Here is a 23,320-nt window from a genome sequence, read left to right as displayed (position 1 = left end):
ATGGATCCAGCAGAGCGGAATCTCCGCAGCCAGTAGCACCAGACCGAGAAGGAGGGAAAGTGAATTGGCAGACCAGGGATAGGTTGACCAGATGATTCCCCCATAGCGATATGTGCACTATAACATCCAGAATTAAGCCCAGGGCCATAGCAAGCGCGCAATGGCTGAAGAGACACTTATTTGCAACCACATGCAACTCAAGAGAGGGAAGAGAGAGGGTTGTGAGGGTTTGTTAGTCTTCGGGTGAGTGCACCAGAGATTATATATCTAATTGTATATGCATAACGTTGATGAGACTTAATGTATGCTATGAATACCTGAAAACCCAATAAAATCTAGTTTAAAAAAAAGATGACACCACAACTTATACTTATTATGAACACAATTTGATCAATGTCGTCATTAATTTAAAAAAAATGTTGTGAATATCTATAGTTTAAATACTTTTATTGAAACATGGTGCTTGCAGTTTATCATGTCTCTCCAGTTACTTTCGTTTTGCATTTTGTACTTTCATTTTTCAGTTATCACCCATGGTGTCTGGTAGTACATGATCCATGCCCATTAAGTGTAAGTCCTCTAGACTACTATAATGTTCTATAAGACATTAGCTTGAAAAATTATTATGGATTGCTTTAGTCACCCTTAATTGTACTGCCCACATATACGACACAAAGCATAACTACCATAATGTAGTAGGATCTACTGATGAGAAAGTAATCCCAGCAATTCTGAAGGGCAAACAGACTGTCATTTGAAATAGATGGACTCATTTACGCAGTGTTGAAAATGCAGTCGGTGCTGTACATACCAAGGGTGCAAGTATGAGAATGAAGGACCCCTGTCAGATAGGACTCCTCGGCTACACTGGGGTCTTGCCTGCAAAAGATAAGCAGAACCCAAATTTAGTGACCTGTTGGAACCAGAGAGATTTCCCTCAAGGAGCCAATGTTCTCCTCCAGCCTGCCGAATCTATGGTCACCCAAGCTTAAGGTGCTTATAAGCTACTTAAATATTGAATAATTAGCGTCTGTCAATGAAGAGGTAGCATTCACAACAGACCTCAGTTTCGCCAACACTAATGTGACTTTATACCATGAAGCATATATTCGCATTAGCAGATTGATTACATCTCTCATCCTTGTGATGGATAGATTACTCCAGTCCTGATAACAATGAGCTTTGTTTGAACCTAGGGTCGGTCTAGGGCATTATATTGAACCCTCACTAGCATAGTCATGGAGCATCACTCTATCTTTTTGTCTGGAGTTATTTGTGGGAGTATGTGAAAGCTACAACACATTTCATTTAGCTGACAAACAGAAAGCCAGCTCTTGGAACTGTTTTGGTATCACTTTATTACATTTTTATGCCTTTCTTTTATCTTGTTTTTTGCAGGGACATGACTTACAGCATATTACTAGAAGCTGTGACAACATTTATTATCTTGCTTTCCTATCAAATATTCCACAAAGAGATAATTCGTGAAAGCATCTTGCACAAATACCTGATGCATGGTCGATGGTACGTCATTTTATTTTCAAATGTACTGTTTGCTGAAGAGCATTGTCCTGTGTTTAAGAAATATGCTGTTTGTGGGAGTTATTCTGAATCTGGCATGATTATTTTCTCGAAACCTCCTCCATTCTTATGTCAAATTTCCATCTGGATTTTCCCTTCCTTTTCCTTCTTCTTCACAGACACATCATGAGGAGTTCGCGTTTGCAAATCAAGATTTTGTGTTTCCAGCTTCAGCATGTTTGGCCTGGCCTTCATAAAGAGGGGGATTGCTCCTCAGGATTCAACTGTGTGGGATAATTGTGCAAATTGGACCCTGTATAGAAATGCCCTTCTTTATTCTTCTCTGGTATTTTTGAATATTTTGTGCAGCAAAGTGATTGGAACAGATTGTTGCTCCCTTGAGTCCTACAGACTTTCTGTGCTTTCGTGGTCCACTGACCTGAGCCAGTAAGTCTTTGGGATTTGTTTTCTTTCTTTCATCCCAAGAGCTGTTGATCGGGCTTGTGCCAATTTCATGCTTTCTCTTTAATCTGGAGTTGGCCAATTACCACTTTTTGACTGCTGGTTGATTTGAGCAAGGCAATTGAAGAACATGTTTCCAGAAGGCATTTCCACTGTGTTTGTTCTCTAGTTGATTGCGATGATTTGCATAGCTGCTCCTGGTTCTCAAATGTTCTCTGCTTTTGAGGGGTGCCAGTTTCTGCGCTATATCTAACTTTGTCTCTCCTCTTTCTAACCTACCTCAAGGGATGCTGCTTTTGCCAGTCATTTTATCCAAACCCAATGGGCATAGTTTGTGCTTTCAGCTTCTGTTTGTGAGCACCCATGGTGAACTGCATCCTCTGCAACTCTGCGTTGGAGCTGGGCATTGGGCCCCTTTAATTGCCCTGACATGTTGGATCTGTTGTACAGCACAATTTCAAGATATTTGCAGCACAGATGCCCCAAAAACGATGTCTCCTGTGCTCCACAAGGTCATCCTATGTGTACCATGGTAGTCTACATAACATCTCTGCCACCTTTGCCTTTCCTTGTGAAAGGCTAAGTTAAATCTTCAAGGTGTACCACAATCTTGTCTTCATATCTAGAGATGGATTATATATTACTCTACCTTTCATCACTGCTTACATTTGTGCCTTGTCTCTCGAGAGTTCTTCATTACTGTTATAAAATTTGAATTATTCATGTATAGAAATCAAGACCTCCTAAAAATCTGTAGATCCGTCAAGTCGGGCTGCCCACGGGACCCCACCACGCCGAAACGCCTAGTTGATAGCTTACCGGTGCTGGAACCATATATCAGACACCTACTGGACGTGTCTTTTAGAACTAAGACCGTGCCCAGAGACTGGAAACAGGCAGTGGTTCTACCTCTTAGGAAGAAACCCAACATCAGCTTCGAAAAGCTAGAAAACCTCTGACCTATCTCACTTCTGCCCTAGGTGGCCAAAGTGGCGGAAAAAACGGTAAACATGCAACTGATGTATTTCGTGGAAGAGGCTGCCCTCCTACACGACACCCAGTTTGGTTTCCGTCCCAGCCACTCAACGGAATCAGCACTTCTGATGGCTGTGGAGACCCTACGTCAGGGGGTGGATGAGGGTCAGACTATGGCCCTCATCCAATTGGACCTGAGTGCAGCATTCGACACTGTAGCTCATACCACCTTGCTACAGTGTCTGAATAGTGGAGGGATATCTGGAGCTGCACTCGAATGGATCCAGTCCTTCCTGACGGGGAGAGGTTTTCAGGTCCGCCAGGGCGAATGTTATTCTAGGGAAATCGGCCTGGGCCAGGGCGTGCCCCAGGGCTCGCCCTGAGCCCCACCCTATTTAATCTATATGTCTCCCCAATGGCCCCTATTGCTGAGGGCCATGGTCTGCACATAGTGTCCTACGCCGACGACACGCAGCTGGTTATCTCCCTTTCACGTGCGCCCGGTCTTGCGGTGGACAGTTTCAGAGCCTGCATGCAAGATCTTGCAGCCTGGATGTCCAACAACTGCCTCAAATTAAATGGCAGTAAGACCGAGGTGCTCACGGTGGGGGGAGCCCATATATCTGGTCGTCGGCGTGGTGGCCCCCATGCTTAGGCGAGGTCCCAACATCCTGTCAAGAAGCTAGGAACCTTGGAGTCTGGCTCGATGCTGACCTGTCCTTTGGACCTCAGATAGGCCGTGTGGCGGGTGTCTGCTTCAGCGTCCTAAAAAGTCTGCGGAAGGTTTTAGATCTCCTTCCTACGTCAGCCCGTAGGACGCTGGTGCATGCCCTCGTCACATCGCGCCTGGACTACGGCAATTTGCTGTATCTGGGAGCAACCAGTAAGGCAATAAATCGCCTCCAGGTGTTGCAGAATGCAGCAGCTCGCCTCATTCTAAAATTTCCCAAAATATCGGCTTCCAAAGCTGCCCTTCAGACCCTTCACTGGCTTCCAGTAAGGAGTAGGGTCGAGTTTAAGGCCCTTTGCACCTGCCATCGCATCCTTGCTGGGAAGGCACCAGCACCGCTCCAGAACCTGGTCACCAGATACGTGCCCACGCGCGCCCTTCGCTCCGCCTATTAAAGGTCCCTAGGATAAGAAGGGCTCGCATGGGAGGTAGATCTTTTCGCTACCTGGCGGCGAAGAGCTGGAATGCCTTACCTCTGGACCTTCGCCTGGAGCCATCCGAACCCAGTTTCAGGAAGAAGCTAAAAACATACCTATACACGCGGTAACCGAGCAGACTCTGCAGCCCAGCCTGCATGAGTTTTTCTGTCTTAGTGCGGGGACACGCCATCTGAGCGTAACCAGGCTCTTTATAAAACTCCCTTATTATATTTCATGTTGGAAGAAGGTGTAAGAGAGAACATGAAATATCATCTGTGGTAATGATTCATTGTCTACAAAGGTACCCACTAGCCTTGGTTCCTTCAAATGTTTTCCAGTGTCATGGTAACAGGTCAATCCCTAAAACTACAGGGTAAAGCCTTGTAAGAACTGTCGCAAACAGATGTCTGTGATAGATCCCCATGGGATGTGTCTCTGGCATATTGGTTTGGTGCACAACTGAAAGGCCTACAATGATAGAGCGCAGATGAACACAAAGGGCATTGTGAATGAGGCGAAGCTTTCTAAGGTGAATCACCACAAAAATTCACTCATGCCCTGCTCTAGCTAGAAGTCGAGAGTGCAGACCCTCTCCCACTCCTAAAGTTGTTCTTGCGGCAGATGATCTTCAAAGTCAAAGAAAAACATAAGAAGTCCAAGTGGGAAACATCCCCTTACTGCCACATTCCAGAGAAGGAATGAGGGCATCACAAATGAGGTGCCTCCAAATCTAGTTTCCCGTAAACCTTACAAAAGTCATGCAGCGCCTGTTTGGCACACTGCTGGCTCCCTCTGGAGTGGCTTAGGGCCTCAAAGATCCAAAGGCAACTCCAGCCAGGTTACTGCCAGTGGCTCTGCCGTCTGCACCATCTGTGCCCCTTCGAAACTGCTTTGGAGTTTGCACTGATGTCAGTGCAGAGTTCAGGTTCAGCTTGAACTCTGTGCCGGTCCCAGGAACGTTAGTCCTGTGAACGTCGATGCCACCACCGGTGCCAGAGGAGGAACTGCAACCTACTATTGCCTCAGACTCCGGGCCGCACACAAACTAATCACCAACTTTTTTGCCTCAGACTTCGATCAGAGACAGACATTTTTAGTTGGCCATGGAGACTATGGAAAAGAGTCTGCCACCCCTTATGATGAAGACAATTGTTTCATTGACATAAAGGGTGCCAGTGGGTTGGATACTTCACTCGATTTTGGCTTTTTGTCCTCCATATGCCAGCTACAGAAGAAGGTACATCTTTTGCAACTGTGATTCAGAGTAAGGTCCTTGACCTCCACTTCCCTGCTATGCGTCTGTGGGGATGAAAACAATGTCCTATTTTGTACTTCAACCTGGCCAGGCACCATTCATGTCCTTTGTGAGTTTGAATTTGACACTCATGGACCTGCTACTGGGGCCAAACCATGCTCTGACCGTCCATCATTCCACAGGTCAACAGTTGCATAGACCAGCTCTAGGTGACCCTAACTTTTTAACTCGGCATCCAACCTCTGAGAGTTTGGTGGTGCAGAGATCCAACCCCTGAGAGTTTGGTGGTGCAGGGGTCCACCAATAGGGTCAACCCAGATGTCTTTCCAACGACTTATCCTCGCAGAGTCCAAGCGCAAGGAAGCAATTGGCAAAAATGTGTTCTCATCAGAAAGCCTTGCCTTGAGGCCGGGCAGTGCCAGCTACCTTCTTGAATGTTACACACATGCACTTTGGGATAAGGTTGGTGAGATCTTACTGTCAGTCCCAGCATATCAACAGGCTTCCTTGGCCCAAACCATCCACGATGGACAGAATGCGGTCAAGTTCGCAATCTGCTCGTGCCTGTTGTGGTGCTCCCATGCCACACATGGATGAGATCCACAGACTTCTCAGGGGATGTCCAGGTGTCCTTAATAAGCTAGCCATTCCACGGTTCCCACCTGTTTGGTGGAAAGGCAGACTTGGTCATGGAGCTTATAAAGAAGAGCCAAACTATGGCATGCTCCTTTGGTCTTTCAACACCAGACTGGCAATCCCCCAAGCAGTTTGCCCTTTATGGAATCTGTCAGGATCTTGGTGTATCGACAGCTTGAGGCCCTGCCACCCGTACAAAAGGCCTCTCAGCCCTTTTAAGGTCACGCCATGGCCATCAGGGGTAACATATGTCTCAAGCCCCCGCACTACTGGCGACCAACTCCAAACCTCTTTTGTGCACCCTGAGTGACATACAGCCATTCAATAAGAGTCAGTCACTTGCTGTTGAGATGGCAGAGCATTACATCCAACAGGTGGGTCCTCCAATTGGTGCAACTGGACTATGCCCAACCATTTATTTTTGACTTGCCGCACCTGCCACCTACATCAGAGGGCTCTTGGAGGACCATCTTTCCATTTTGCCTCAGGAGGAGCAAGCTGTTTTAGCCAGAGCAGCTATAAAGAGCATTCTGGCTGCAGAATTAGGGACTTGATGTTATTCTCGCTCCTACCTTGTGCAGAAGAAGGACTGAGACTTTGGTCCTGTCTTAGATATTCTCCCTCTCAATGTGTTCCTGCACATGGACAAATTAAAGATGCTCATGCTGACCCAGTTTCTCTCTGCTCTGGATCCCAGGGACTGGATGGTGGGGCTTGACCTGCAGCACACTTATTTTCACATCCCCGTTCTGTACGTACGCATGTGGTACCTGCTGTTCAAAGTGGGCCACAAACGTTTTCAGTTGCTGAGCTCCTTTTGGACCTTATCAGTGCCCCTCGAGTGCTCACAAAGCGGATGGTGATGGGTGCTCACTGCCCATTTTCGGTGGTCGGGGTTACCAGTCTTCTCTAACAAAGGCTATTGAAGGCAGGCTCACCACAGTCCGTAGCAGACCGCCAGATGACTGTAAACCTCTCAACGACATTTGGGGTTTTCAATCAACCTGCCGAAGTCACACCAACTACTTTTCAGAGGCTTCCCTTCATCAGAGCCATCCTGGATATGGTGCGCTTTCAGGAATTTCCTCCTTTCCTCCAGACCGATGTGTCCAGGACATTCGGGCTATGATTTCTATGCTTCAGCCTCTGTCCTAAGTCTCAGTGAAGATGGCTTTGAGGTTTCTTGGTCTGCTTGCCTCCAGTATCCTGCTTGCCAACCATTCTCAATGGCATATGCGAGCTCTTCAGTGGGATCCTATGTCTTAGTGGGCCCAGCACCAGGGGAGCCTGTTGGATTCCATCCAAGGGTCGGAGAAGACTGCAAAATATCTGCATTAGTGGCTGCTCAACTGCAATCAGACCAGCAGCAGAACTTACTCTCTATCCCATCCAGACTTGACAGCCGTGACGGACACATCACTATTAGGTTGGGGAGGCCATCTGGGAGAGGTGGAGCTCAGAAGACTCTGTTTTCCGACAGAGTCTGCCTCCTCATAAATCTGTTGACACTGCGGGGCGATTTGCTTGGTTTTTAACGCCTTTTTGCCAACCATCAAGACCAGACTGGTTCGGGTTCTCGTGGACAACATCACCATTGGTGTATGCTGGAGGCTCGGATAAGTTTGTTGCTTCGTGCTGCACTCACCAGAAGGACTAGTTGCAGCCCAATGAATCAGATGTATTGCTGTTTGTTTTGTTTTTGGCCCAGCAAGGACTTGCTGCAGCAAATGTAAATATTATTTGTCAGCCATTTTGCCTTTTTACATTTGCTGGAGCAGCCGTCTTTGTTCAAATCATCTGCTGTGATGCATTTTATTAAAGGTTTGCAGCATATGTTTCCACCAGAGCCCTTTGTGATTCCACAATGGGACTAAAATGTGGTCCTCACTTTCCTACTGTGTACCCCTATCAAGCCATTGTGCCACCACACATTAAAATCTTTTTTTCTATTATTCCATATAAGTGTGCTTCAGGCCCTCTTGGTCCAGCCTCCTAATGCCACCTTTTTTTCTGAACAAACTTGTGTTATGTCCTCGGGGAGCATTTCTACCAAAGGTGGTGACGTCTTTTCACCTCTGACAGGCCATCACTCTTCAACTTCCACAAGCTCATTTTCGAAAGAGGAAGAGAGCCTCCACCGCTTGAACCCACAAGAGAGCGCTGAGCTTTTGCATTGATCGTATCAAAGTACATTGGGTGTATGATCAGCTCTTTGTGGTGTTCTCTGGTGCATACAAGGCCAAGGCAGTGCAGAAATGGACCATCTGTCAGTGGATCATTCGCTATATTACGATCTGCTATACATTGGCTAAGATGCAGCCTCTAGAACTACACGATTCATGTTATAAGAGCTAAGTCTGCTATCCCTGCATTGGCACATGGATTTCATGTCTTGGATATCTGTCAACCCACTAAATGGGTCTCAGTGTACACGTTCATCAAGTGTTACTGCCTTGACAGCCAGGTCCAACGGGAAGGGCTTTTCGCCCATTAGGTTCCGCATGACTTTTTGATCTGACCACACCACAGACCCACCACCTTGGAGGTACTGCTTTGGTATCCGTTCACAAGCTGAAGAATCTGCAATTAGAAGTATCTCTCAGAAGGGCAAGCTAATTACCTTCAGTAACCCTCGTTCAGGTGGATACTCTATCTAAAAGCATGTTCCTCTTTGCCCTCCCAGCTCCCTGTTCTCTTGAATGGTCTCCTTTTCCGTCTAAAAAGTTCCCAGTTTGCGAATCTGCACACTGGTAGTTCCCGCTGCTGTTGGGCTGTTCGTCTGAGGGCGCAGGCAAGCATATGAAACAAATTGACGTCCGTGAGCATGGCTGCCACTTACATGCGGCTCTATGCATCCCTTCCAGGGCGGAATGATGTCGACATGGAGCCAGGCGGCACTGCTTATTGGCACTCAGGAGCACTACTTTTTGAGTTTTGTGATCCAGTCTGGATCCTAATAATATTCACAAGGTGAGGAATCTGTGGTTAAAAATTTTCACCTGAAAAAGTATTACTGAAGGCAAGTAACTTGTTCACTATGGCCATTTTCTGATCAAGTCTCTCCTCTTAATTACTCCATGGTATGGTGAGTCATTCGGAACCTTTACCTGTCCGAATCAAGCAGGTAGAACCCTTAGAACACTGCTGCATGTTATTCTGATAACCATAACAGCAGTGACTAGCTTTACAATTAGTCTTTGAATCAGTCCCTGCAGTAGTAGCCAACAACCACAATCAGCATATGCAAGTGTCTGGCAAAAGGGGTGTTTTCTAACCGAAACCGCCCTTAATGTAAGTAAGCCCATAAGAATATTTTTCATTACTCTGAATCAAAACTGGAACACCTTCTTTCTCCAGCACTCAGGCAGGGAGATGTTTCTCTGTGTTTTGAATACACGAAATACCTCCTTGTGTGTTAGTATAGAAATAGTTATTCGACTCTTATTATGCATGTTTAAATCTGCTCAGGCACTGCAATGGCGATCTGTTTAATGGGCTTGAAGTACATTCCTCAAACCTTGTATCAAATTAACAACTCGGTCAACTTCAAAGTTTTTTGTCCTCTAGCATAAAAAAAAAGTGATTCTATGACCACGTGGGAAGTGGGTGTCAAATAGAAAATGTCCATCGATATTGTTCACTGACACTAAGACCAATACGATCGTGTGTCGGCAAGATTAGCAGATGTGATTGATTGCTCTTTGGTATGAGAATTGTGTCCTCTTGATCACTTTATAAACACATATTCTTTCTTCGTGACATTTCAGATTGAGGGCTACACTGGTGTTTGGTGTTTTTGGGACTGCCCGTTATAACGCAAAACGTGTGTACATCCTAGTTCCTTCGGAAGTAATCTGGACAAATAAACCTGTCCAAAATATTGAAGGCCGGTCGCATAAGTTTGCATACCCAACAATGCCATAACGACCAGCCCTTCGAGTGTGTACGTTCTGTGAACATTGTTGACCGTTTATTGTCACAACGCATAGGATACCTTGAACTGGAAGTCAGGATTACTGCGTGTAATCAGTAAAACAGTAACTTGTAAACAGTAACATACAGGCGAGAGACAAAAACACGCAATCTAAAATAGTTGCAGCACCCCTCATAAATTGCTTACTTGGTTAGAGCCTATCAGATTATCTAAGGTGTACATTCCTATAGAAAATGGAACAAACCCCAAGAGGGAGTACAGTAGGAGCCTTACGTCTAAAGAAAAATAAGCATTACTTGTGATGAAAATATAGACTTGTTATTTACCATGAGTGATGAGACTTACTGCAAAGCATCCCAGGTGTTTTACTAAATGAAGTGCCGTGCTGTTCCCCATAACAGTGCATATAGGGCCCTCTCAAAAGGCTCCCTGGACCTCCTTGAGGGATTTTCTGGGTGATTGGTGAAGCTGTCCCAGATTCTTGTCTGTTCCTTTGTGGGATGGGCTTGCTATTCTATTCAGTGTTCTGACTATTGATGAGGATCCCATGGAAGAGAAGGAAAAGTTGCTTGCCTTTAATCCTATTTCTGTTCCAGCGGAATCCTCCTCAAAGTTTTGAGTTTTTTACATCTGGCCCATAGTTGCTTGCAGGTAGTCACTCGCCTGTCCAGTGTTACGGAAGGAGCCTGCTCAGCACTAGATTCAAGGACAGTATACTGGAGATTACTATTTTTTTTACATTCTCTAAGGGGAAGGGATGCCTAGGGGTGCCCCTTCTCATTTGCAAATGGTTACTGCCTCCTTCGAGGTATCAGTAAAAAAATCAATGTTTTGCAACCATAATTTGGTAACAAAATGTGAAGCGCTCTGATATCCCTCGGGATTGTGTTCGCGCTATTTAAAACTTTATAAATAAATAAATAAAATTCATACATAGCACTGAAATTCAGTATTTGGAAGGGACCTGCTCCTTTCGAATTCCAAATCACTAATACAAATTGCAATTCCATAACGTGTTAACGTATCACATTTTGTGCTTTTGTACAATTAAAAAAGCATCTTTGTGGTCTCAAACCTGAATACTTAAAGTAAATTCTTATCTGTGCCTGTTTCAGTGCACCCCAGAACATTAGTGTGCATGCACCACTATCGCTTGTGATCTGACCGATTCCTAATCCCTTAATAATTCTCCATTCAGAGTAAGTCTCAGAGTTCTTGATTTTACATATTTCTGATTATTGACCCTGCTATGGTGTCATAAGGTTCTAGGAACGGTATATGATTTCTAAATAAACTTTAATGATTAACCTATTTGTTTTGCATTGTATTTTTGCATATGGTAACATCTATATTTCTATCAGGTCTGCCGGCATTACGAGAGTATATATCTTTTTCTCTCCCTGAAAGGGTAGGAAGGAAACAGAATTATATTCACAGTTCATCCGATTCTTCCATCAGTTGCAATTGTGAAGAATTATAGGTACCTGGCTCATAGATCCACACAGACCTTAGCTGACTTTCTTTAACTACAACGCGCGATTTAGGTCACAGTCTTCTCTCCAGTATTAGATGTCATCCGCATAGAGTGAAATGGATGCCAAGTACCTGCTACAACTGTACCTCAATGCCTGTTTCTGTCATTTGACTCTGCTACAGGACAGGAGGCTGCTGGTCGTGTTGCATTCAGCATGTGAAACAACCATCGGATACTAAAAGATGTGTTATGTGATGAGCATTTTCCTGGGGTACCAGGGCAATCAGGATTACTGGGCCCCAGCTGCATCAATTATATTTTCTCACCACTAGTATCCTAGGGCCACTGTCCAACTGGACCCTAAAATGAATAGCCAACTTCTCCTGTCCGCCTCTTTTCTCGCAAGGATAGCGAGATGGAGCAGTCCAAAGTTTACACAAGGACACGAGGTGGGTTAGACACACAGAAAGGTGTTTGCATATGAATATCAGCTAATAAATTTTAGAAGAAAAGCACACAAGAAAATATGCTAGTTATAAAACTAAGTTACACAGCGAAACGCGGACGTATATACAACCCTCTGGGCCTGAACTCCGGCCCAAAACAGTATTATAGCACCTATATAACCTACACCTGTACCTATGCGTCTATTGTTAAAGCAAAGGTAGAGCTATTTTCTACTGTTAATTACGCCTGCTAATGTTCCTTACATTATATGTGGGTTAAACTCTTCACTGAGACTCCGATTTTCCCATCATACATCTGCAATGTAAGTGACATCACTGCATTTCCCATCATCTCTCGTCACAGGAAGGGATATCACTCATTTCCTGCCAAAACCGTCTGTAAAAGAAAAAGCCAAGAAAGAGGACTACATTTCCCATTGTCCATCTGCATACCATCCCCCGGCTTGACCCCTCCAGGGAATTAGTTAATTTTGACACGCTAGAAACGAATTCACTTTTTATCTACTTTCTCCAAACTCTTCAGACAATTGATGTGGATATTCATCCATACAAGCCAGCCTGATGATGAAGCTTGTAGTGCGTTAAATTGCAACACCATTTTAAAAGAACATTAATATTACATAGCCAAGTTACTGTCATAGTGTTCCTTGGGACCCCCTAGTATGAAGAGATACCAGAGAAAATAGTATTTATTTGTTGCGGGATTCTGTACAGAAGGGCGTGTTTATCTTAAACTGTGCCTCCTCACTTTCCCTTAAACTTTGTGTATACATCTAAAACAAGTGCTAGTCCTGTGCACCCGTAATTTTGTAGTTCTGTCCGAGGTCCCATATAATTGATAAAAAAAGAAGAAGAGAAATGTTCTGCGAGCTGTCTATGAAAAATATATAATGCAGCATTGCAGTATTATACTCCAGTCTTTTTGATTTATCTGCATGCCCAATTCTGCGTTCAATTAAGCAATAAGCCTATCATGAGTCTGACTATATTACTTTAGTAGAAACTGATAAACTTATGACCGTTAGTGAAAGAAATGTATAAAATATAATCTATAAATGTGAATTGTGAGTCAATTCAAGATAATAATGAACCTTAAAGTTTATTAAAAACGGGAATTTGTTTTGCAAGATTAATTAAAATCATCACAAAAAACTTAAAACCAATTCATAGAAACATTTCACGTAAAAACAACAAAAAAACACTTGTACTGTGTTCATATACATTCAGAAGCAATTCACCCTAAAAAGCAAGGTAAATGAGTTACAGGTAAGCACTAAAAATATTTAGCAATTTTCGCTCTTTTCTTGATCAATAAAATACATTTTGTAAAGTGGGAGACAAGAAAACATTAATGAGATGATAAAATACCAGCCAACACAAAGAGGGCAATAACATTCATCAAAAACATTTTCATAGAAAATCATTATAAAAGATATAAAGTGCTGCGTGCAGTAAAGAATAAATAAAAAAAATAGTAAACACATTAAAATCAACATTTCTGGTGTATTTGTATCCCTTTAGAAGCAATTCACCACAACAAGCAGGGGAAAAAATGTAATGCACTAAAAATGTTTATTAATCTTCGCTGTCCACTCGATCAATAAAATATATTTTGAAAGTGGGAGACAAGAAAAATTTCATAAAATGATAAAATACTGGCCAACACAAAATGGGCAATAAAATTCATTAAAAATGTCAATTGAGGATTATCGTAAAAGACACTGAGTGCTGTGTGCATTAATGAATACAAAGAAATGCTGCAGACATTTATAGATCTTTTAGGTGCCTTCCGCAGGATTTCATCTATAGGAACAAGGAAGACATATCACGTGTTCCTTAGCGTACTTAACAATCTTGAGAAACGAGAATGCAGGGGGACCCAACTATGTGCATTTGAACATCATATATGACTGGTGTAGCTGGTCAACACAACACAGCACCTGTATGGATTAAACGTCACTATTGCTCGAGGCATTTCATATATTGTTCAAAAGTGATGTCAGCTGTCCAGACTCCTCCATGAAGCAGACTTTCAATGCTGTTGTACAGGATTGAATCGACAAGTTTCTATACATCGATACTGACCAACATTTGTGAGAGTTTTGTTAGATTAGAGCAGATGCAGATAACGTGAATTAATGATTCGGAGCCTGCCCCACGGAGTTGACATGGGTGATCTGAACCGGTATAAAGCCCGCCTTATCAAAATTCCAATAGGTGTCATTTATATTGTTTAGTTCTATAGCGTGTTCACCTGTGAATAAGTTAGTCCCATGTGAGGATCCTCATTGCGTTTGCATTATTGCACATAGTCCTGAATAGCTAACACTAAGTTTTCCAATATTGCGTTTTTCTTACACTTTTTTGGTTTATATAAATATTGCATAATATTATGGTTTTTAATTTAGGGTTCTGGCTACTTGTGCACTTTTGTTGTAAACTTAAAATGACATACCACCTTGGTCGGCCATGTGCCATCTTTCACAGCTGAAGAACGTGGTGATGATTTTCAGGCCCAAATCCGATTGGCAATCCTCTTCACCTCCAATCAGACCGTGCAAGATGCACTGTTTAGTGTGATTTTTGTTGTTGTCATCTCTCCATGCTGTCCATGTGCCCAACGATTGCGTCCTGCGCTTGGAGAAAGACTGCTAGATATCTCATCGGGGGAGGGGCGATTCATTTAATACCCCAATTCAGCAAGCTGGCTACTGTTATCCTTCAAGGATGTTAGTAATTTGCTGTTTGTGAATATGACCGCTGTGTGCTCATTGAGTTCTCCTACGTGTGGGGGCTTGAAGGCAATCCTTTCTGTCATTAGAGCAAATAAAATTGCGATCTGGGAAGGCCCTGCAAAGTTTTAACATAGTACTTCGCTTGATAACGTCTTCCCGCTGTCTGAATTCATACTCCCGGTACAGAATTACATTGTTTTTCTCATTTATCTCCACCACGTTTATTGTGCTTTATGGTGCCGTAGAGTCCGATGTCGTGGTTGGCCAAGGCAAGGAAACCCTATGGGGCTCATTGGCCAGCTCGATGAGCCTGATAGGAAGTCATTTGCCATACTTAACCTTTAAAGGGGACATGCACCTTGTCAGTATATCACAAACCCATGAAGCTTGGAAGGCTTTAGAATTCAAGTTCTCAAAAAAACTGGGGTACTGTAGATTTCCCGATAGTGGTCTACGTAGGTCAATTATTGATGTGTGGAGACGTCTGGTGATGCTGTGCCACACGTGCCAGTTAAAGGCAACTGTATTAACCATTCATTTTTTTGTTAATATTTGGGAATACCAAATCTTAGACCTTTATTGTGTTGGTAAACTATTCCTCGAATACATTTTTTCATGAAGAGGAAGAATTAACAAAACATATAATCTATAATCTAGTTTTTCGAACATACGCATAAGTTTAAAAGTGCATGTACATATGCAAAATTGCACAATACTACCTTTATATTTTACATGGGAGTGGTTGGGTGTTGAGAAAGAATCCTTTACATGAAAAAACATTTAATTTCAAAACTAACCCATATCTACAACTATGTACTTTTTCCAAAGTACCCCACACAGAAACAACTGGAAAAACAAGTGTATTCAAGAATAATTACAAAATGTCACCTTTGTTTGGAAATGCGTGAAGTGTTCGTGAATCATGTTTGGAGTTATTAATCCAATCAAACTTGGACTAAAGCATATTCATGCTGAGGTTTACAGTATCTTTGTGAATCATCTCCTTAAATAATAAATAGGATAATTAAAGGCTTCGGCAGCATTCCATGTACGACACCGCTAATGAAGCACTCTTTGCCAATGAGGAAGTCTTTCATCTGTTTTACTTAAGACTTATTTTGTCTTTGTCTAGACTTAACAGGATCTTGAATGGGCCCAGTAGTTTATTTCTTATACCAATCAGGCTGAGTTTGTCAACTTTTTCCACAGAACACAAATGATACTGCGGAGGATTGTCAATAAAATTTATGGATCTTTGTGCAAGGTCATAAGTGTGTAGCTTGGTGCTGGACTGTCTACAGACCCTCTAACCGTCTACCTTGAAAGTTTTCAGGACACTTTATATTTAGACTGGGATCCATTGTATCAGGTCTATAACACTGTATAGAGTTAAAAAAAGAGTTGAAATGCTTCCATCTATGAAAGACTTCCTCCACTTTTCACTGTCGAAAGAATACTAGATTAGTCTTTCAGTTTTATTTTAAATTATTCGATTCGTACTTCATACGATAAGTGAAACATAACACATGAAGTCCTATAAGTTTCACAGGAGGTGCATAGAACCAAGACCAGTTTCCCCTACTAAGCTATTATGGTCAGAAACAGGTAGAACTACCTCAGAGTTATCTCTGCACATTCAGTGTCTATGGATATTAACAGGTAACAGACTGCATGTAACTCTTTCCCTGGAAGCATAGATAACACAGGGAGCTGTGCGGCTCATTAAACACTAGTGAGCAGTCCCACCGGACCTGACACTTACAGGAGCTATCTTAACAGAAAAATGAAAGGAGGCCCCTAAGCGATCGACACAGGCACAGGAATCTGGGACATCGTGCCCACTTCTAATGTAGAACTTCTCCATTAGTTTAGTGCTTATAACAATCAAATATTATGTCTTCAATTATCCTTAAAAATTGTTGCTACATTCATGTGTATTCTTACTTTCTGTCCCATTAAATAAACAGCTGGGTGTGTCTGGGAATTATAATAACATCTGCAATTACTAAAGTAATCAATACTTCTTTCTTCGTCCCTAATGGGATGACAGGCTGAATTTATACTGTCAGGACTCAGTTATGTAATCTGTAAGTTACATGTAGTTATCTTACCTGGATGTCCACTAGACTCCTGAGCTACATATCCAGCATTTCGACCTATGACTCAACAGTATTCACTGATCTCGACAGCACTCCTGAACTATCACACTGCGCTAGAAACCTGTAACCTCGGATTTCACACAGAGCGAGTGCTCAATCTCTTCAGTCAACTTATTTGGCTGGACATAGTTGTCCCATTACTTATACATAGATAGGACTGAGCATTGTCACCAAAATGGAGAGTGAGAGTGAGAGGAAATTGATGTCACACGACCTCCCTATCACTAGAAGATAGCACAGAAAATGCAACCTCTCTATCTGGATGACTGTTGAAGAGTTGAAAGTGCATAGGTTTCAGCAATTCTGGATAAGGAAACTTCACCCAAACGTACGTACATGCTTCATCATTGTGACCATAGTCCTGCCTGTAAATACTACCAGGATGAACTGGTCTCTATCTTGTTGTTGAGGGAGTTCTTAATAAATATTTGCTCAGTAAGTGCAGAGATCCAGACTGGTAAAATTACCTTCTGGGTAAATCCAAGAGATATTTCTTTATCAAACGGATACCCTGGGTAAGACTAAAAGAGGAAGAGAGGGATGCCCTTGAGTTCAATGGCTCATACGCCCGCTACCTATTGCCAACATGTTTTGGCCATACTGAATGCCCCTATGGGTCAACGGCCTATGTCAGAGCTGAAGTCCTACATAGTCAGCAATTATATTTATGGATACAGGCTCCTAGTTGGGGAGCACTCTTATATTTATATCGATTGAAAGTAGTAATTGGCATTACTTATGAATAATAGTCGTATATAAAAATAAATATAAAGCGCAGTGAAGTAAATCAGTTTTTGATTGAATCTATACCTGACGTGATCAGAGTCAAAATAAGCACGCACAGGGATTTTTTGGAGTGATAGATTGTGAAGTCACTGCAAAACACACAGCACATGTGAGGGGAAGGCGTGTAGACACTCTCACGAGCACTCAAATTACTCAAACTCTGGGTCAAATTATCCTTATGGTCGTGAAGAGGGGGCACTCTCTTGTATAAAAGCTGTTGTTTAGACTTGTACATGAAAAAACATAGAATTTTGTGTTTGTCCATCATTGGTTACACTTTGTTAAAGGTAGGACATACACACCCATTCTGTTAAGCATACCATTATTCATACCATGCAAGAGGTTTTCTTACCGGTGTATTAATAGAGATCTCACTCCGACAAACAGTGTTGACGTCACAGAAGCCAAGAGAGAAAACAGATTGCATATTTCATCAGCAAAAGTGGCCCTCAACTGGACAGTCAAAATGGTTCGGAAGCAATTAGACAGTAGCAATGGAATTAATGAGTGAGCTTACCCCTTTCTTAAAGGTCTGTTCTACTCCACTGGCCCATCAAATATGAAGCAGTTTTGTTGTGTGTGTAAACTCCTTATGACATTTGATTGACATTCTCTTGAAGACTTGCACCAGTATATCTGGATTTAGATACCATCTGTTTAGGTGTCCTTTGAATTGAACATATTTTCTGGGGTATCCATGACGAATAAATGTGTGAAACCGCTTCATGTATTTGTTGGACAAAAAATGTTTCTTGTAGGGTCAAGGTTCTCTTGCATAAGGTATTGTCTACCAGATCTGGTGCAATGGTATGATTCAGTGTAGCAAGGAAAGTTCAGGCGCAGTCTTATTAAATTATAATTTGTCGCATGCAATAAAGATCCGTTATCAAGGTAGTGTTTAGAGGTGTGTGCCATGTAATTTAGGGAAGGCCACAGCTCCTCTCTGTCTCCACAAGTCGTAGAGTAGTGTTTAGAAGTGTGTACCGTGTAATTTAGGGAAGGGCACAGCACTTCTCTGTCTCCCCAAATTATAGATCAGTCCTCAAATTGTTTGCTTTGATGTACCGCCTATATTCTAAACTGCTATACCGCAATTTGGAGATTATGTTTAGAACATGTCTATAAATTCCCTAATATTGTTGACCTATGTCAGCCAATATAGACCCAAGTATTGGTTGGATGGTTTGCATCAAGATAAAGATGGCAAGGTATGGTCCACTTACAATAGCCGGGGGAAACATTTATTTTTTATGCTAGTCATGCAGCCAAGCAAAGACATGTTTAATATGAACATCTATAGAATTCTCATATAAGGTTGGAGAAGTATGCTTGTGGTGATGAGCTCCAATTGCATAATAGGACATAGTTTAGTTGTGCACAGAGTCCTTAATATCTGTTTAGGCAAGATATTTCTCAAATCATAACAATTATAGCCACTTCACCTCAGTCACAGATGGTTCACTGTCTATAGAGGACCTTATTACTGGTGACCAAAACAAGTAATCAACCAATAACTAACTAACCAACTTTGAAACATCAAAAGCTCAATATTTTGAACAGGATCTTGAATTAGACCAAGAATATGTAGTAGTTAAGAGCATTAACCCACCCACCAGCGCAACGAACCCCAGCCAAGCGGCCACCAACCTCACGAAGTGGATCTGCGACTGCGCAGACGACCTCGCCCCCCTGAGGACCCCGCCTAGCAGACCCGGCCCCATGGTTCACCGAAGAACTCAAGAGCTCCAAAAAGAACTGCCGAGCCCTCGAGAGAACCTGGCGCAGAGACCCAACACCGGACAACATGACTGCCCTCAAGCTCGCCACCCGAAAACACCAAAAACTCATCCACGCAACCAAGAAAACTGCATTCAAGGAACGACTGGACAACAACGCACACAACAGCAAGGAACTCCAACATCGTTAAAGAGCTCTCCAACCCCAACGCCGGAAACAACGACATCACCCCTTCGCAAGACCTCTGCAACTCCCTCGCCTCCTACTTCCACAACAAGATCGCGGATATACACAACAGCTTCAGCACTCAACCGATGCACGCCACGACCGAACCATCGCCCCCCACCACCAATGTTCCCTCTAATTTTTTTCCTCTGTGTGCGGCAGTGGAGAGTCTCTGTGCGCTGCAACCATGGCTATGTGCGCCAGGAACCAAACCGCGCGTGTCTGCGGCGCCAAATAGCACTTAAAATGTTTACTTTAAAAAGTGAAAAGATGGTGCATTTTCACACATACAGGTCCACAATAAGGGTCTTAAGGGCAGTTTGCAAATTGGATAAGCACGCCATGACATGAATTGGTTACACTGGCAAGTACACGTCAAGTTTAGAAAAGCACAAGACATAAGCAATCTGAAACCTTGGTCCAGCATGAGGCGCATGATATTGGCATGTAATTCATGCAACAAACGTCTTGTAAAAAAAATGGCAGACTCACAATTCCAGAAATGGATACCCTAGTGATTTGTACAACTTAAATTACTTTTTTAAAACGCCTTTTGAAGCAGAGGCAATTTCAAGAGGGAGACAGCCTGAATTGGGTCTATTGGCATGGACATGTATGAATACAGCAGTGTATTAATTAGTGGTACGCAAGGGCTTGTGGAAAATGAGCAATCAGACAGCAGCACGAAAATCTGTGCCCCTTTTTCTTCCCTCTGTTCCCCTCGCTGTCCCCATGCTCTCTCTGCCCGGTCTTTCCTTCTGTACCCCTCGCTGCCCGTGTCTCTGCCCAGTTTTCCGTTCTGTTCCCCTCGCTGCCCCAGTGCCTCCATGCCCGTTCTGCCTTCTGTTCTTAGCTGCCCCTATATTTCTGTATTTTGCCTCTGTGCCATTACTTTTTTGTGCCCATCTGCCCTCTGTGCCACTCGTTTTTCTGCCCCTTTTGCCTTCTGTTCCACTCGTTTTGTGTGCCCATCTGTCCTCTGTGCCACTCGTTTTTCTGCCCCTTTTGCCTTCTGTTCCACTTGTTTTGTGTGCCCATCTGTCCTCTGTGCCACTCGTTTTTCTGCCCCTTTTGCCTTCTTTTCCACTCGTTTTCCCTCGTTTTTTTAGCCTTTCCGCCCTCTGTTCCACTCTATTTTTGTGCCTTTCTGCCCTCTGACCCACTTTGTCCTCCCCTCGTTTTTTTGTGCCCTTCTGCTCTCTTCCATTCGTTTTTTGTGCCTTTCTGCCCTCTGTTCCACTCATTTTTTGTGCCTTTCTGTCCTGTGTTCCACTTTGTTTTCCCCTCGTTTTTGTGCCTTTCTGCCCTTTGTCCCACTCGTTTTACCCTTATTTTTGGTGCCGTTCTGCCCTCTGTCCCACTATTTGGATCAGTTGTTGATAGATTGGGGTTCTTTAGGCAAGGGACAAGCCTTAATAAAAAGGTGCCAGCTGGACTGATTGTCTCCCGCATCACAGATATCAGAATGTGATATCAGAAGGAGAACTTATCTCTGTCTGGGAGACTCACAACTCATTGGATTGTTCAGCCCTTCATCTGAACCTTGACCTATTTAGAAGAGCTAGGTCAGCTTAAAAAAACATGACCGCTTTAAATCATAGAGAACACTGTTCATTGCCTTAAATTTTACATACGTAGCCTGTCTGTGCATACACTTCTAAGAACAAAAGTGTGTTGGTGGACACAGTACAGGTCCCTTGCTTGTACTATTTTAATCCACAAGATTGTGAACCAAAACACTTTCATCATTTCATAAGGATTTTTGCTTTAGAATATGGTGATTGTGTGCTAATTGTAATTAAATAAAAGTTATATCATGCAAAGTATTTTTCCCACCCCATGTTATCATTAATGTATACTGCATTGTTGCCACTAGCTCGATTGATAAACAAGAGGAGCCTCCTCTATGAAATGAATACCAAGTTTATGCACTGTATTTGCCATCTCAGCCTCATGGCGCCAACAAGATTTTAGAACGTGAGATATGGAGCTCAAAAACCAATCACAAAATAATTCACTTTCTTGAAAAAATACCATCCAGCTGGTGCTCTTGTACCTGATCTGCTAAGGTTCAGAACACTGGTTAAGGTGTGACGCTGCTACTATCAACCTTTGATGTTCACGTTTCTGATTCATGCTCACCAACATTTTTTTCAAGAAGTCATTGAGCCTCAGAGTAGCATATCTCATGCTTCATGAGGGGCTTGAGATGAGATGGAATCTGAATATGGAAAGATGAAAGGAATTTCCGAAATGGCAGGTATAAATATTCACTATAGAAGTGTAGCAAGATCTGTATTAGAACCCCTCTTGCAAATGCCATATGTATATTTAATTTAAACCATGCACCTATTTGCTAATAAACCAATTTAGAGCACAATGCCGGTTTGCAACAAGGAAAGATATATGTTAATTGGTCTTTGAGGCACACAAAACAACCAGTTTTTCTAGAGCCAAACCTCTGCACATCTGTTTTCATATCCCTCTGAGCCCTGCACATAGACCAGCAGATACGCCACCAACTTAAAACAATCCTCATGGCTGAGAGTCTGCCCCGCGTTTACTAACAAAAGCGTAGACACTTTCCAAACACAGCGTGTGCTAAAGTACGTGCTGTGTTTGGAAACTGTCTACGCTTTTGTTAGTAAAAGCGGGGCAGACTCTGGCCTTTTGTTTAAGTATTGCTGTTAATCGGAGCCCGTGAAGGGACTCTGATTAACAGCAACAAAAGCCACAGTCTGCCCCACACGCTCGACAGCCCACCAGCCACCCCCGCCTCCTTACCTGCACTCCTTATGCCAGCACCAGAGTCAAAAGTGCCTGATAAGTGATGATCGCGCTGTTCGCCTATTCAAAGCGGCCGGCATCGCGACTCTATAGCGGTACGTCCAATGTGCGCGCTCCAACACGGGATGGTGCGCGGTGACGTCAGGGCAGGTGCGCGCGCGCTCGCGCGCGCCTTAGAGGGAACATAGCCCACCACCACCCTCCGCGCCTGGACCCAGATCAGCACCAAAGACACCGTCCGCACGATGAACTCCATCCACTCCGGATCTCCGACCGACCACTGCCCTCACCACGTCTTCAACAAGGCCGATGCTGTCATCGCACCCCACCTGCGGGACATCATCAACACCTCCTTCGACACCGCTATCTTCCCGGAGAGCTGGAAGCACGCCGAACTCAGCGCTCTACTAAAGAAGCCATCAGCCGACCCCACCGACCTCAAGAACTACCGCCCCATCTCGCTGCTCCCGTTCCCTGCAAAAGTCATCGAGAAGACAGTCAACAAGCAGCTGGCCGCCTTCCTCGAGACGAACGGATCCCTCGACCTCTCGCAGTCTGGCTTCCGGGCCAACCACAGCACCGAGACCGCCCTGATCGCAGCCACCGATGACATCCGAGCCCTGCTTGACAATGGAGAAACAGCAGCCCTCATCCTCCTAGACCTCTCCGCGGCCTTCGACACTGTCTGCCACCGTACACTAGTGCAGTGACTCAGCAACGTCGGAATCCAGGAGAAGGCACTGGAGTGGATCATCTCCTTCCTCGCCGGAAGGACACAGAGAGTTCGCCTCCCCCCGTTCAGATCTGAAGCCACCGAAGTCATCTGCGGCGTTCCTCAAGGCTCCTCGCTCAGTCCAACCCTCTTCAACGTCTACATGAGCCCCCTCGCAGACATCGCACGCCAGCACAACCTCAACATCATCTCCTACGCTGACGACACCCAACTGATCCTCTCCCTCACCAACGACCCCGCCACCGCCAGAGCCAACCTCCACGAAGGGATGAAAGAGGTAGCCGA

General features: G+C 43.8%; 1 protein-coding gene across 2 annotated transcripts in view; it reads left to right on the top strand.

The window, feature by feature from the left end:
- DYM (dymeclin) overlaps positions 1 to 23,320 on the top strand; it is a 1,096,728-nt gene that overhangs the window by 302,877 nt on the left and 770,531 nt on the right. For both annotated transcript variants that reach the window (XM_086960369.1, XM_086960370.1), the window contains exon 7: positions 1,399 to 1,524. In XM_086960369.1, coding sequence (XP_086816495.1) covers positions 1,399 to 1,524 — 126 coding nt within the window. The remainder of the gene's footprint in view (positions 1 to 1,398; positions 1,525 to 23,320) is intronic.

This window comes from Lissotriton vulgaris, chromosome 3_1 (assembly GCF_964263255.1).
Source record: "Lissotriton vulgaris chromosome 3_1, aLisVul1.2, whole genome shotgun sequence".
Lineage (NCBI taxonomy): Eukaryota > Metazoa > Chordata > Amphibia > Caudata > Salamandridae > Lissotriton > Lissotriton vulgaris.
This window is presented reverse-complemented; position numbering and strand designations above follow the sequence as displayed.